General features: G+C 49.2%; 1 protein-coding gene across 3 annotated transcripts in view; it reads left to right on the plus strand.

The window, feature by feature from the left end:
- The window catches only part of PCSK6 (proprotein convertase subtilisin/kexin type 6), a 189,515-nt gene that overhangs the window by 124,170 nt on the left and 55,271 nt on the right, over positions 1 to 10,074 (plus strand). For all 3 annotated transcript variants that reach the window (XM_084756042.1, XM_084756040.1, XM_084756041.1), the window contains exon 13: positions 1,490 to 1,626. In XM_084756042.1, the coding sequence (XP_084612168.1) occupies positions 1,490 to 1,626 (137 nt within the window). The remainder of the gene's footprint in view (positions 1 to 1,489; positions 1,627 to 10,074) is intronic.

The raw sequence follows: 10,074 nt of genomic DNA on the forward strand, positions 1-10,074 counted from the left end.
GCCTGGGAGCCAGGCACTTGGCCTCTCTTTATTCCTCACCTGGATATGCCATTCCACTCATCCATAAACATTAAGCATAAGAATCAAATATGATAATATAGATTAAAAATGCGTAGCTACTGCTCCTGTCCTGCTGAAGTCAATCCAACCCTCTGAGGTCTAAGAACCTTCCAGCACCCAACATGCCCACTGCCGGCTCTGCTTTCCTTCCCCCTCTGACCTGCCATTCATCCCTCTGTCTCAGCCCAGGGGCCTTAGATCCCTGCGACCCAGAGCTGGCCCTGTGGCTTTGTTTGGAATGCCCCAGTTGCTAGGAGTGCCTGCAAGCACTTGAAAGCACTGCCCCGAGGCCACCTGGCAGTCACTCGAGTCTCGGGCATTTGGTGTTTCTCTAAGAGTCCGTGTATGCTATCAAGATTGTGGCTTGGGGATCTGTTACCTTCTACCTTGCTTCACGTCTGCCTGCACCCTGCAGGCATCTCAGCTTGCCAGCTTTTACATTGAAAGTTGGCATTCGTAAGGGCCTCGGCATCTACAAGACAGTTTGTCCTTGTTTTAGCCCCAGTGTGTCAGGTTCCCTTGGCTTTGTACGAAAGTCAACCCTGACCTTGGCAGGTATTTTGCACTACTCCCCTACAAAGAATGTTCCCTCGAACAACACCAAGTTGTTTCCAGTGTTCAGGGAAGCCCCCAAGCCAGAATAGACTAACTTCTGGTGGATGGTAGAAGGGTCCGGTGCAAATTCTTATCCCCAAATAGAAATGGGTACTCTGAGAGGGCTGGAGATGCAGCTCTGAGGTAGAGTGTTTGCCTAGCATGCATAAGGTCATGGCTTTAGTCCCTCAACACCGAAAGAAAAGGAAGAAGGGGTTGGCAAACAGGCTCTTCCTGTTTGAACAAAGTGTGAAACATGGAGGAGGCTGAAGGTCCAAGGGCTCGTAGAGACAGCCGAGGGAAGACCTTTGTTTTCGGGTTTCTATTGCTGCCATGAAACAATATGTCCAAAAGGCAAGTTGAGGAGGAAAGGGTTTATTTGGCTTACATATTGCTGCTCATTAGTGAAGGAAGTCAAGACAGGGCCTAAACAGGGCAGGATCCTGGAGGCAGGAGCTGATGCAGAGGCCATGGAGGGGATGCTGCTTACTGCTTTCTCAGCCTGGTTCCTTATAGAACCCTGGACCACCAGCCCAGGGACGGTGCTACCCACAATGGGCTGCCTCTCCCCCATTGATCACTAATTGAGAAAGTCCTGTGAGGTGATGGAGTCCTGGAGGTGAGCTACATCTCCAGCTGTAAGACATTGGACGACAGAGCCATCAAGATGGCCCTGTGAATAAGAGCACTTGCCTACGAGCCCACCTGACCTCCACTCCCTGGGACCCGCATGGTAGAGGTGGGAGGGCCAGAATTCTCTTTGAGCTGCCCGCCCCCCAAACCTGGCTTCCCCAGACATGGCCTTCGCTTTCTAACACAGTGTTCCCTATTGCAGATTGCTGGATTTTTCCAATGAGGGGTTCACAAACTGGGAGTTCATGACCGTCCACTGCTGGGGAGAAAAGGCTGAAGGAGAATGGACCTTGGAAGTCCAGGATATACCATCGCAGGTCCGCAACCCCGAGAAACAAGGTCAGTGGGGGCATTTCAAGCCTCTTTTTTGTGTCAACAGCAGTGTTGCCGGTAAATCTTTGTGTTACAGGAATAAAATTCGCCATCATAGTCATTTTCAAGTTCAGTAACTTTTATACATGCACGATGTTGTACAACCATCCCATCTAACTGGAGAACACCTCACGCCCTCAGAGGCCAATGCTGAACCGTACAGCAGCCGTTCCCATCCCCTCCTCTGTTCTACGCTCTGCCTACCCACAGTTTATTTCTAGTCTCTGAATTTTTCTATTCTAGACATTTTCCCTATTAATAGAGGCATGCTATGCGGCATCTTTCACTTAGCATTATTTTCAAGGTCAGACTATGGCATAGCATATACCTCAGACTTTACTGTTTTCTTGACCAAGTAATATTCCCCTGGATGAGCATACCATGCATTGTCGGGCAGTCATTGGCTGATTGGAAACACGGATTATTTTCACCGTCTTGCCATTCTGAATTGGGCTTTCGAGAATATTCATGTGCATGGACACGGGTTTTTGTTTCTCCCAGTTTTATACCCAGGGCTGGAATTGCTGGGTCCGACTCTTTGCTCCCGTCTTGTATTCGCCGGCATCAGGGAGGTGGGTGGGGCTTCCCCACATTCTCCCTAGTACTTGTTAGCTACTTTCCCTAGTGCTGACAGCCTTCCTGTGGTTGTGCAGCAGCACCTGTGGCTCTGATGTGCAGTTCCCTGATGGCTGAGGAAGTTAGATAGCGCTTCATGCTCTTGTTGTTCGTTTGTGTATACTCTTTGGGGGAGATGTTTGTTCAAGTGCTTTGCCTGTTTTTAAAATCATGTTCCTTCCTGGGTTGTAGGAATTTTTATCAACATATGTGATTTGAAAACATTCCTCTCAGCTGGTGGGGTGGGTTCACTTGAGTGATGGGATCCATGGGTACACAGAACTTTGTGATGGGGCCCAGTTATATGGTTTCTCCTGTTTTTTCCTTTGGTACCATTTTTTTTTAAGGCTAACTATTCATGTTTGCTTTCTGTTGCTGTGATAAGCAGTATCCACGATCAAAAGCAGCTTGGAGAAGGAAAGCGTTTACTTGGCTTACAGAGTCCATTGACCAGGGAAGCTAGGGCAGGTACATCGAGGCAGGAACCGAGAGGCAGAAGCTGAAACAGGAGCCAGGGAGAAGTTCTGATTGCTGGCTTGCTCCCGCTGGCTTCCCTCACTGGGCCCACCCATATCAATCAACAACAATCAATAAACTTCTCCACTCGATGCCCACAGGCCAGTCTGATGGGAGGCTATTACTCAGTTAAGGCTCCCTCTTCCTGGGTAACTCTCCTTGTGTCCGGTTGAAACCAGCACTCTAACATAGTGTATGGTGGTTTGGATGTAATTGGCCCCCATAGGGAGTGACACTGTCAGGAAGTGTGGCCTTGTTGGAGTAGGTGTGGCCTTGCCGGACAAGTGTGTCACTGTGGAAGTAGGCGTTGAGGTCTCATGTTCTCAAGCTTTGCCCAGTGTGGTCTGCGCAGTCCCCTTCTACTGCCTGTGGATCAAGATATAGAACTCCCAGGTCCCTCTGCAGCACCATGTCTGTCTGCGCGCTGCCATGCTTCCTGCCGCGACAATAATAGAGTGGACCTCTGAGGCCTGTAAGCCAGCCTCAGTTAAATATCTTCAGTTGTTGTAGTCACGGTGTCCCTTCACAGTAAGTAACAAAACGCTATGACCCAGTGTCACAGAAACTTATTCCTATGTTCTCTTTAAGGATTTTGTGGCTTTGGTTCTTAAGTATTGGATCCATGTTAGCTAACTGTGGTGGTTTGACTGAGAGTGTCCCCTATGAGCACTTACGCTTGAAGACGTGGGACCTGGCTGGTGGAACTGTTTGAGAAGGGTTAGGAGGTGTGGCCTTGTTAGAGGAGGTGTGTCTCTGGGAGTGGGCTCTGAGGTTCCAAACGCCCACACCATTCCCAGTGAGCTTTCACTCTGCCTCACGTTTGTGGATCAAGATGTGAGCTCTCAGCCGCTGTTCCAGTGCCATGCCTGCCTGACTTGCCTTCCTCCATGGTCCCCACCACGGTGGTCTAACTTTATGAAACTATAAGCCCCCAAATCAAACACGTTCTTTTATAAGCTTCCTTGGTCATGGTGTCTCAGAACAGCAATAAGATATAACTAAGAGACTTAATGTATATGTCTTGAGGAGAGGAGCCAAAGTCATCCTTTTGAACGAGGCTGTTCATTCCCTAAGTACCATTTATTGGAGGATGTCTCCTTTCTTCATCATATGAACCAGGCACTGCTGTCAGAATCCATGGGTGATGGGCACACGGATTTATTCCTGGACTGTCAGTTCTGTTGCATTGCACTGCTTTATATAAATTCAAAGTCTTCCAACTTTGTTATTTTTCAAAATTGTCTTGGCTATTTTGAATCCCTTGTAAATTTACGTGGCTTTTAGAATGACCCTGTAAGTTTTTTTCTTTTCTTTTCTTTTTAATTTTTATGATGGTTAATCATTTGGGGGCATGTGGCCATCTTAACAGTAACTCTCCTGACCCCTCAATGTGGATATTTTCCCTTATATTCATTTTATGTCACTGGTCAGCAAGGTTTTGCTTTTAGTTTTCAGTATGCAGGCTTTGTACTTGCTGCTTTGCCTACATTTATTGCTAAGTATTTTGCTCTTTTGGGTGCTATTCTAAATGAAATGGTTTTTCTTTTTTAATTTAAATGTTTATTTTATGTGTGTCGGGTTTTTTTTTTTTCTGTGCCCCCACACTTGCATGTTTGGTGCGTGTGAAGGCCAGAAGAAGGCATCAGATGCCCTGGCAGTGGACTTACAGGTGGTTGTGAGCCACCATGTGGAGGAGAGGAATTGAATCCAGACCTCTGGAAAAGCTGCCAGTGATCTGAACAATTGAACTTTCTCTCTCTAGACCTAATTTTTCTTTCTTTAATTAAGATTTTTAATCTATGCATGTGCCCATATGTGTATATGTCTATGTGAGTGTTTGCCATGTGTATTGAGGTACCCAGAGAGGCCAGAAGAGGGTGTCTAATCCTCTGGTGCTGGAGTCGCAGGCTGTTGTAAGCACCAGTGCTGGGAGCTGAGCTCTGGTTCTTTTTGGAAAGCAGCAAGTGCTTTTAAATACCGAGCCCTCTTCCCAGCCCCTAGAATTCTTTTTTTTTTTTCTTAATTTTTGTTTTAGGTGGTTTGTATCTCTGATAACTTTTAATACCTTCAGTAACTTTTCTGTTGCTTTCTGTGATATTTAACAAATACTTATAGAGTAACTACTGTGGGCCAGACATTAATCCAAGTGATGCAGAAAGCTAGGATAACCATCACAGCTTGTAGTCACCAGCAGAAGCCAGGAGACTTACCCTGTAGCTCTCTGGATTCAGAGTTAAATGCACAGACTGGGCTAGGGTCTTAGTGTTGTGCAGGACATTTTCCACAAGGCTGCTTCCACTGTTCTGTTGTGAAGGAAACAGCTCTGTCCCTTTTCTGTAAAGATACATGCTTTCCCTCAGTCAGCCTGTGACTGTGTAGTATCCTCCTGCTTCAGTTCACTTCCAAATCTTACAAAGTAGAGCTTCTATGATATTGTGTTGCTGTTTTACCAGGGTGGGGGGCAGTGGTCTGTTTTATCTAAAAAGGTTTACTTTAAATGAACAAGTCATCTATAAGAATTCTCTCAGATTCACTTTCTGACTTTAAGGTAACTATTATAAGAAGATATTGATACATTCTAAAAATATGAAAGCATAAAATTTTAATGGCTTTTCCCATTTTCATAGCCGGGGCCCTTAAATTGTTTCTTTTATAACCCCTGAAGCGTATGGGCCTAGCAGTCAAACTTGAAGTTGCTTTTCCATGCCAGCCACCAGGTCAAGCACACATACCTCTGGGTGCCTCAGAGTTCCTGACCCTGTACCGGGGGCGGGGGTGGGGGTGGGGGGCAGGGGAGGCCTGTGCTGTGTGCAGACCCACATGGAGGCTGTTGTGTATCTCTTCACCTCTCTGAGCCACAGTCATTGCTCTGTGCCATGAGCAGAGCGCAGTGAGCCCTGCCCTGTTTCCGGCAGATAAGACGGCCCATGCTGACCCCAAATGAGTCTAAGCCTCTTTAACACGATGCCCACCACCATCTCAATTAAGTGTCGATTGCTGTGATTTAAAAAAAAACAAAAAACACCATGATCCAAAGCACAAGAAGGAAAGGGTTTATTCCATCGTATGCTTTCAGATCACACGTCATCACTGAGGGAAGCCAGGCCAGGAGCTAAAGGCAGGAACTGAGACAGAGCCCATGGAGGGAGGGGTGCTGCTCACTGGCTTGCTCTCCATGGCTTGTTCAGCTGGCTTTCTTATAGGACCCAGGACCACCTGCCCGGGGATGGCACTGCCCACAGTGAGCCAGTCCCTCCCACATCAATCAATTCATCAAGAAAATACGCTGAAGACTTACTTACAGGCCATTCTGATGGAGGCATTTTCTTAACTGAGCTTCCTCTTCCCAGATGTGTCTAGGTTTGTGTCAAATTGTCCTAAAAACGGCACGGCCACCCTCAGCCATGTGGTCACCCTCTGCAGCGGTTACAGGGCACAGTGGGTAAATCTATGGTCTTGGGACCCAAACTCGTGCCAATGCCTATGTCCCTGGGCGGGCAAAGCACTGGCCTTCCCGGGCTTCCGTGACTGGGGAGATGGCTCAGTGAGTAGAGTGCCTGCTATGCAATCATGAGGAGCCCTAGCACCCACATCAAAGCCAAGCCCTGTGACACATGTCTGTGGTCCCAGTGATGTGGGTACTGTGACAGGAAGATGCTGAGATCGGGGCGGGGCTCGTCTCCTGGAAGCACTCGCCCTGCGTGGCTGCAGTGAAACCTTACCTCAGTGGCAACTCCTCTGAGCCTCCCTTGATGCTCCCACACTCCTTTACGTTCCCCAGCATGCTACCAGGTTCCCTGATGATCAGTTCCGCCCAGGGACCTAATCCAGTGCCAACTCGGTACCAGATGATGGTACTCAAGCCTGCCTCTCCCCAGCCCTCCTCATCCCGGGCTCTGCAGTACCCCGCTAAGCTCAGCCCTCGGAGTCTACCAGGCCCTGTGCTCCAAGCATCTCAGATGGAAGTCCCAAGCATCTGTTCCTCGTATCCCCCATGGCACAAGCAACTTCTCTATCAACACACTTATTCTGCCTAAACCCAAGGGTTAACCTTTGGCTTTTTTCTATCCTCCTCCGTAATCTGCTTCTACAACAGTGGTTCTCACCGTGTGGGCCATGACCCCTTGAAGGGGAGAGTGCCTCACTACCCTTTAACAGGAGTCACCTAAGACCATCGGACAACACAGATATTTACATTATGACTCATAACAGTAGCAAAATCACAGTTATATGAAGTAGCAATAAAAATAATTTTGTGGTTGGTGGTGTCACCACAACGTAAGGAACTCTATTAAAAGGGTCCCAGCATTAGGAAGGATGAGACCCACTATTCTGTAAGCATCAGTCTACACCTCCCCCTCCCCCCCCCCCACACACACAGCTCCTGCATGCTCGCCTCCCCTGGACTTTCTGCCCCACATGTAGTAGTAGTAATAGTAATGCAGCCACATACACAGGAAGTCAGCAAAGCAATCCGGTGAGGAAAGGTGAGGGATTTGCTGGTCTGATCGTGGCTGAGCAGAAGCTTCAGAGCTCAAGCGCTCCTCCGGGTCGGTCAAGTTGAAGGCACCCGTGAGTCCAGGCAGACCTGGAGTGCCGGCTGGAGGTTACGTATTGTCACCTGTGAAGTATGTCAGCTCCCTACGGTTTGTGGGTGGTAGAGGACCGACTGTTTGCACGACTGCTATTCACAAACTTGGGGACTGTCTGTCCTGATGTGTTGTGTGGGCCCCAGTGTTTCACAGTCACATGCCCTGCACACCCGTGTTGCTGCCCATCAACTATGGGACTCCTGCTTGCAGGACCAGCCATCTCTTGCCTCCCCGTCAATGCTGTGTGCAGTCGACCCCTGCTACACCCCTGTCCCTCGTGCTGGTTCATGATAGGTATACACCATAGATGCTGGCGAATTAACCAGCGTACTGTCAAAATGCTCCATAATCACCACATGGCCAGATGCCCTGCAAGCTACAGAGAACATTCCCGAAACTGACCCCCAAGTTATGTCTTGAAGTGAGTTGGTCTCGGCGCATAAGCGTGCTTAGCATCTAGGCCTTTGTATGTCAATTGCATGGGAGCAGAGTAGAAGGTCACAAATGCTTCTAGCGCCAACCTTCTGTGATTTACTGGAACTTGGCAGGTAGGAACACATCCGTTCTCACAGAGAGCGTGAACTCTCCTGCAGCGGCTTCTGGGTCGAGCTCGCTCCGTACAGGTTTTCCCAGCTACTCAATATGGTCAACGCCAGAGAAGACAAGTGTTGACAAGTGAGGCCCATGGGCATTTCCCTCTGAATAGGACATCCCCTTCCTCCGAGTCACACAGTCCCGTCACCATCCATCTATCCACACAGCTGTACTCTGCCTCTAGTCTTTCCTCATCTCTCCACAGAAGGAGCCCACGTTGGTTGCAATGGCAGCCAGGCCTTCCAGAAATCCCCTTGCCTCACTCACCTGCTCAAAGATGAGCCTCCAAACTGAGTGCCTCCCGAGACCTGTGGCATGTCAAGTGACAAATAGAGGCCAAAGTTGAGACTCCAGTAAAAGCCAGCCTCTCCCTGGCTGGCATGGCTGCGAGACACATCTGATGTCCATCTAGGATAAGTCCCCTTCAGCTGCCAAATCAGGACGTTCAGTGTGTGTGTTGTCTCTTATTTAGTCCTTGCCCTGTGATTGACTGAGGCAGTTCCCTTACTTGACAGCTGCCACACAGATGTTCAGGGACCCTGACACGCCACCCCAGCCTCTGAGGATCAGGCTAATCAGGAAGGTTTTGAGCAATACCATATGTAAGGCCTCAAAGGGCCACCCCAGAACCAGAGGGAGGGCCGTGGAATTTAGCAGAACAAGCAGTGACTTCTGGCTGAGGGAACCGGGAAGGGCTCACTTTAAGGCTTGCCAAGGATGCTCCTATACTCCCAGTACTGTGCTCAGTAGCCTAGGACTGTGGGTGCATCACCTTCATATCATAGGGACAGAGAGGGCGGTGCCTTCTCACACCTGCTGGGCCTGCCGTGTAAGGCAGGACCCACGCTGGAAAATTCAGATCACCCAGGGGTCTGCTATGACCTCAGTCGGAGAAGGTGGCACTAGGATTTTAGGATGTGGAGCCCAAGAGAGTCAAAGCCCTTCAGCACTGTTAGGGTGTGCCACCCAGGCGGTGGTATTTGTGTGGAGTGTGACTTGGTCCCCACTGGAAAGTTGGCTAGTGGCTTGTGGGTTGAGGGCTCCCCTGGTTGCTGGCCTCAAGGCATAATTCAGCAAACCCAGGCAGCAAGCACTCGGTTCTCTTACAAGAATCCCAGAGCCTGTTTTGAGGGCAAGGTGCCTCCTGTCTGTGTTGTTTGCTCTAGTCTCTGAGTCTCTGTGACTTAATGAAGAAGGAAGGAAAGAATGGAGGGAGGGAGGGAGAGCTCAGTTTTAATGATATGCTGGTAAAAAGTGCTTGGGGAAAAAAAAAACTCTCGGGTAAGAACTGGGGTTTACTAAGTAATTAAGGCATCTGGATCACACTTGCTGGAGTACTCACCTCCTGTCAGATTGAACTTGCTTGGGTTATGTAATTTGCTTTAAAACTACATTCTAAACCTGGGCAGAGATGAGTCATCCTTTTCTGCTTCAGACAAGGGAGGGAGTTGCCTCTCCCAGGAAGGCTGTTCCTGCAGGAGGCAGTCTCAGGATAGAAGGCAGTGACAGCCGCATTCCCGTGCCAAAGTTCTTAAGTTCTTTCTTCATTCAGCATGCCTTTACTGGACTCTAGGACCACGCCCCTTGGGTGGCTCCTATACCTGGAAATCTTACTTCAGTACAGAGCCTTTGAGGCCAGAGACCTGGAGCTGCAATAGTGCAGCCACAGCAGGGTGAGCGGCTCCTCCCACGTAAACATCTCTCAGAGAATCTGTGTTCAGTTCATCTGTTTCTATGTTGAATGGTCACAAGTGAGGATTGGGTACCAAGTGGGGGAGGAGGGCAGGGGGGTTCAGTTCTCTGAGAAGCACACACTTCACGTTCTTCAGAAAACCTGTGCCTGGGTCCTCCCGCCTACAATTTGACTAGCTCTCTAGCCTTGACACTGGGCTGTTGCCCTTCCCCTGGCCTTCTTGCTTCAGAGCCCCAAGTGGAGGTCTCTTCTCAGTCAAAAGGTAAAGTCTTGCATCCCCTTAAAATCAGGCCAAACTGCACGCCCAGGCACGTGTCCCGTTCAGCACCCTATGGCTAAGGAAGGGCCCTGCGCCTCCATGTAACCTGGTACTCCTGAGCTCCTGGCGAGGGTGAAGTGGGAGTC

The sequence above is a fragment of the Acomys minous genome, assembly GCF_964271855.1.
Source record: "Acomys minous genome assembly, chromosome: 2".
In the NCBI taxonomy this organism is placed as follows: domain Eukaryota; kingdom Metazoa; phylum Chordata; class Mammalia; order Rodentia; family Muridae; genus Acomys; species Acomys minous.